Source organism: Pelodiscus sinensis, chromosome 29 (genome assembly GCF_052426305.1).
Source record: "Pelodiscus sinensis isolate ZL-2025 chromosome 29, ASM5242630v1, whole genome shotgun sequence".
In the NCBI taxonomy this organism is placed as follows: Eukaryota; Metazoa; Chordata; order Testudines; family Trionychidae; genus Pelodiscus; species Pelodiscus sinensis.
The window spans coordinates 11,537,085-11,541,734 of NC_143080.1; the positions used below are offsets into that span (position 1 = coordinate 11,537,085).

At 54.6% G+C, this 4,650-nt stretch overlaps 1 protein-coding gene across 1 annotated transcript; it reads left to right on the forward strand.

The window, feature by feature from the left end:
• Positions 1-321: 321 nt before the first annotated feature.
• Positions 322-2,483, forward strand: LOC102455155 (acid-sensing ion channel 2-like). The gene is made up of 2 exons (XM_089773899.1): positions 322-1,088; positions 2,256-2,483. Exons 1-2 carry the CDS (start codon positions 525-527, stop codon positions 2,481-2,483), a joined length of 792 nt encoding a protein of 263 aa, XP_089630025.1. The 5' UTR covers positions 322-524.
• The last annotated feature ends 2,167 nt before the right edge of the window (positions 2,484-4,650 follow it).

The following is a 4,650-nucleotide window of genomic DNA, read 5'->3' on the forward strand; positions in this document are numbered from 1 at the left end:
CGGAATCGGAAGACTCGAGCAGTCGGAAAGCACTGCCGCTCGGCAATACATCAGCTCAGCAAAGTGGGCAGCCTTGTGCATCAGGCACTAGTTAGCCGGCTGCAAGCTGCCTCGCCTGGCTTTATGCTCTCTCGCTCGCCTAATCTCATCTCTGTTCAGTGTGTGTGCATGTGTGTGTGCAGGGGGAGGACTTTATTTCCATTGGCTAAGCTTTCCCTTCCCACCCACATCTCTTCCACATCACCTTGGTGTCTCCCTAAATAAAACCAGCCCTCCTTATCGCACCGAGGAAATCAAGAGCTGGAGTTTGAATGGATTTTATATAATTATTTACCCCATGCCAGGCTCCTGCTGAGCTCCTAGGATAAACTCCTAGCAGCTGGCCTGATCCTTTGCTCCTCTTTCCTCCCCACTCCCCATAAATAAGGGGTAAAGCCCATTGGAAGGTGGGGGGGGATACAGTGCTCGCCGTCTTGGGGGAGACTGACCTGAGAAGTAGTGCCAGGATTTTAACAACCTACTTAATGGATTTCAAGGACAGCACCAGCGAGGGCAGCATGGAAAGCCTGCAGCCCTCCAGCATCCAGATCTTTGCCCACACTTCCTCTCTCCATGGGATCCGCCACATTTTTGTCTATGGACCGGTGACCATTAGGCGTTTGCTGTGGATGTTGGCCTTTGTGGGCTCCCTGGGTCTCCTCTTGGTGGAGAGCTCGGATCGGGTGGCTTTCTATTTCTCCTACCAGCATGTCATTAAAGTGGACGAGGTCATGGCCAACAGCCTGGTTTTCCCAGCGGTCACCATCTGCAACCTCAACGAGTTCCGCTTCTCTAAACTCACCACCAATGACCTGTACCATGCCGGGGAGTTGCTGGCTTTGCTCGATGTGAACCTGCAGATTCCAGACCCTCACCTGGCTGAGCCAGCTGTCCTGGCTGCCCTGCAGGAAAAGGCAAACTTTAAGCAATACAAACCAAAAGTTTTCAACATGCAGGAGTTCTTGGGGCGCGTGGGGCATGACCTGAAGGATATGCTGCTGTACTGCAAGTTCAAAGGCCAGGAGTGCAGCCAAAAGGACTTCAAAACTGTGAGTATGGATGGAGTTTCTGTTTCCTTTCTCTGCTTTGCGTGTGCGGCCGAGCCTGGCAGCGGAGAATCCAGCAGATGATGTGATCAGGCCAAGGGAGTCAGGGTAAGTTCGGAGAGAACTTTCTTTGCTGGGCTCAGGCTTCTCCTGTGTGGCAGTGGGGAAGGTGCAGGCAGCCTGTTGAGTTGGAGTTTGTTTGCCAGAGCCCTGTTGTACCAGTGGATCTGCCTTAGCAGGCTAACTATTCCCAAAGGACACTTGCTGTTGGAGTTGTGATTTGGAGGGGGCCTAGCAGACAGGGTGATCCGTAGCTGTCATGCTGCGGGAGCCGGTCGAGGTGCTGGGCTGGAGAGATGCGAGAGCAAAACTCAGGTGGGCGGAGGTGGAGGGTGGCCTATGCAATCCTTGGGACAGCAGAGCCTGCCAGGGCGTGGTGGCATTGATAGACCCGCGGTTTGCAACCTCGTAACGAGGCAGGTTCTGCTTTGTCGGGACGTGACTTCGGCTGCTAAATCCTCAGGGGGGTTGCTAGTTTGCTGTGCTGTGTGGGAGCCAGCTGGGTCCTTCCCAGCTGAGGCTCTGGAGAGAGAAGTGAAATTAATCTCCCAGACTCGGGTCTGGTCCCGGCTCGGTGTGAAACAAGTGCCGGATGCAGGGCGAGTGAGAGAAGCAAACGGCTTAAGAGTATCTGATTACACCCTGACAGTGACTGACGCTTGCCTGTGGCATTTCACTGGCAGAAAGCAGCCACTCTGAACACACACAGGGTGCTTGAAAGAAAGTGAGAATTCCTGCGGAAGGGAAAGCGGTGATTGTCCTGGAAGTGGAGGGGCCATGCTCCCACGGGGGATGCTGGCAGGGGAGGGGGAAAGAGAGTTTCAGCACCTCTGGTTTTTGAAGCATCTGGTTCGGTTGCTGTCTCAATGGATGTGCCAGTGGGGGTGCTGATGATTTCTTGCTGGATCTGTTCTGAGCTGTGACTTACATCGGAGCTCTCCCGGTGGGCATCTCTCCATGCCGGATAAAGTAGGTTTTGGAGAGTTGGGTGAATCAAAGAGTGCAGAAAGCCGGGTGCTTCCAGCTTTTTGTTTCTGTAGCGCGCACTGTTTGCTCCTTGGCTACTGGTTGTCCTGTGGGAGTGTGGCTGGGTTATTGACCGATTTCTAGGTTGTCATAATGGACAAGGCTCTGTCTTTTGATTTCGTGGGTGGAGGGATCATGCCGCCTCTTCAACAGCAACCTTTTGTTTCTGCTGCTTTTGTACCTGTGACTCCAGCTGATGTGCCACATGGTTGGGAGGAGGAGAATGATTCCTGGCACCCCGTGGCAATGAACATTGTACTTTATGTAGCAGTTACCGGCAGTTTCCAGCTCATGAACTCCTACCCCTTATAGAACTAACGACCTGGCAGGAATTGGTGCTTGTGGGAAGGAACCACAGCTCAGGCTGTTCAGGCGGCAGGAAGGTATAAAGAAGTGCACTAACAGAGGCAGGCTGTAGCCCGAAGCCAGCGCGTGTCAGAAGGGTCTGGCAGATGGGGGTGGGCAGAGGCATGGGAGGTGAAAGTGCTTATGAGAGTCCAAGCAATAAAAATATCATTCAAGTCTGAGATTGGCCTGCGCCAAAGATGAGGCCCAAGCAAAGGCCTCGGATGCTGGGATCACTCTCAGTCCAGAGCCCGGCTGTGCAAATGGCTCTTCCCTGGAGAACAGACTGCCCCAGACCACGCTGCCGCAGGCTCACTGTTACATCGCACATGCCAATTAGCCCAGAGTGAAAGTCCCAAAGACTCGTGGGGCAATGTTTTCAAAGTGCGTCAGTGACTTAGTAGCTTAATTTACATTTTCAGAACCAAGGTGGGTAGGAGCCTGTATTGAGGTCAATGGGACGAAGACACCCAAATCACTTGATGGGTCTGGGATCAAATAATGTAGGAGCCTAAGTCCCTATGGAGGATCTTTTGGTGATTTTACCCTAAGCTTAAAATCCGGAGGTGGGTGTGTCACTTGGGCATGACTCAGTGTTTCTGTGAATGAGTTTCTGTGAAAACAGTGCTTTCCAAAGGGGCAATGGCTGTCCTCAGGCTGCCACAGAATGTGCAGTCAGCCAAAAGAGGCCAGCCCCGGTTCAACCAGCCAGGGCCTGGGTGGGCTAACACGGTGTCTGTCCAGAGAAGTACTGTGGTGGGCGCTGAGAGGTTTCTGTTGTAAGATGCAGTTGTTTGGACCCTGTCTGGGGAATACTCTTGTTCTTTTAAAATAACCTTCTCTCTGCTGTGGCATGTAGGGTAAGAACCTCTGCTCAAAACCAAAGGCCCGAATAACATGCTTCCTGGCCACTTTGGCCTATGAATGTCTCCGGCTCCAGCCCCAGTCGGGAAGCTGAAGGCTGGTGAATCGTCATCTGAGCCACTGACCGCAGGGCTCATTTTGTGACCTGTGAGGAGTGCAGCATGCAGCTTCCTGGCACCGGCACTGGAGTGGCACTGCCATGGGCTTACGGGGAGTTCTAAACACTGCTGCACAGGGCTGTTCTCTGTCGCTACCGATTGCATCGTGGCTACATGGCACCGTGATATTAGCACTGGCTCCTGGGGGGTCATAATGGACTCGCCCGTTTGATTTCACCTCTTGGGGATATCTTGATGGAAAGTGCTGGGCAGTTTCCGAATCAAGTCCCCCTTGGGAACTCTCGCTCTCTTCTCCTCTGCCCCCAGGGGCCAAAGTAACAGAACCCCATTTCCTGTGGGGAGGTGCTTACTCAGCCGCAAAGGAGCTGCTGACTGGACGCGCCTGCTAGCTTTGGTGTTGCTGACTATTCCGGAATCATGCGGTGGGTGTGGATGTTGGGGCGTGTGTGTGTGTGCATGCACGTGTGAACATGTGTGTGCACGTGTGAGGCCACACTGCAACCTGCGGACGTTCCTGCCTTCTTCGTGTCATGCTGAGCCCAGCTGCAGTGAGCGTGCAGCCTGGCTCCTCCATGCGCAATGTGCAGCCACAGTGAGCTGCTGCTTGCACGGCGGCCCTGAGGTTGCAGTGACGCTTTCCCGATGGGCCTGGCGGGACTCTGGGCCACGCTCCAGCCTTAGTGCTGAGGCTCCCCAAAAGTGGCCAGGGTGAGAGCTGCCTGAGGACAGAAAGGAACCCTGGAACTCTCAGCCCTGGGTTGTGTTGGAAGGGACCCTGGCCCCATCAGAGCCCTTGGGAGTGCCTGGCACCGAGCAGCAGGGGGCAGCGTTTGTGGCAGTAGCAACTGGGGTGTCTGTGGGGCATGCCAATTGCATTGGGTTGCATTGGGTAACAAAGCTTGGATATGTCTGAGCTTGGTCTCGTGAGCAACCCGTATGCAGCTGAGACTCTGATGCTCTTTGCTCCTGTACCAGGCAGGGTAGCTACTGTGCGGTGCTCTCGGCAGTGCAGGATCGGGGCCCTGCACTCCCCACTTGGCTTGGCATGCTCGAGCTCTGCTTCTCCCGCAGTGGGGCCACGCTCTGTGATCGGCCCACAGGGGGGACACCTACGAGCCGGGGAGGCGAGGGAGGAAGGACTGAAGCTACAC

Coding starts and splice junctions, on each gene's coding strand:
- LOC102455155 (XM_089773899.1), top strand. CDS start 525: ATGGATTTCAAGGACAGCACCAGCGAGGGCAGCATGGAAAGCCTGCAG. Junction 1,089..2,255: donor GCCAAAAGGACTTCAAAACT/GTGAGTATGGAT, acceptor ACCGATTTCTAG/GTTGTCATAATGGACAAGGC.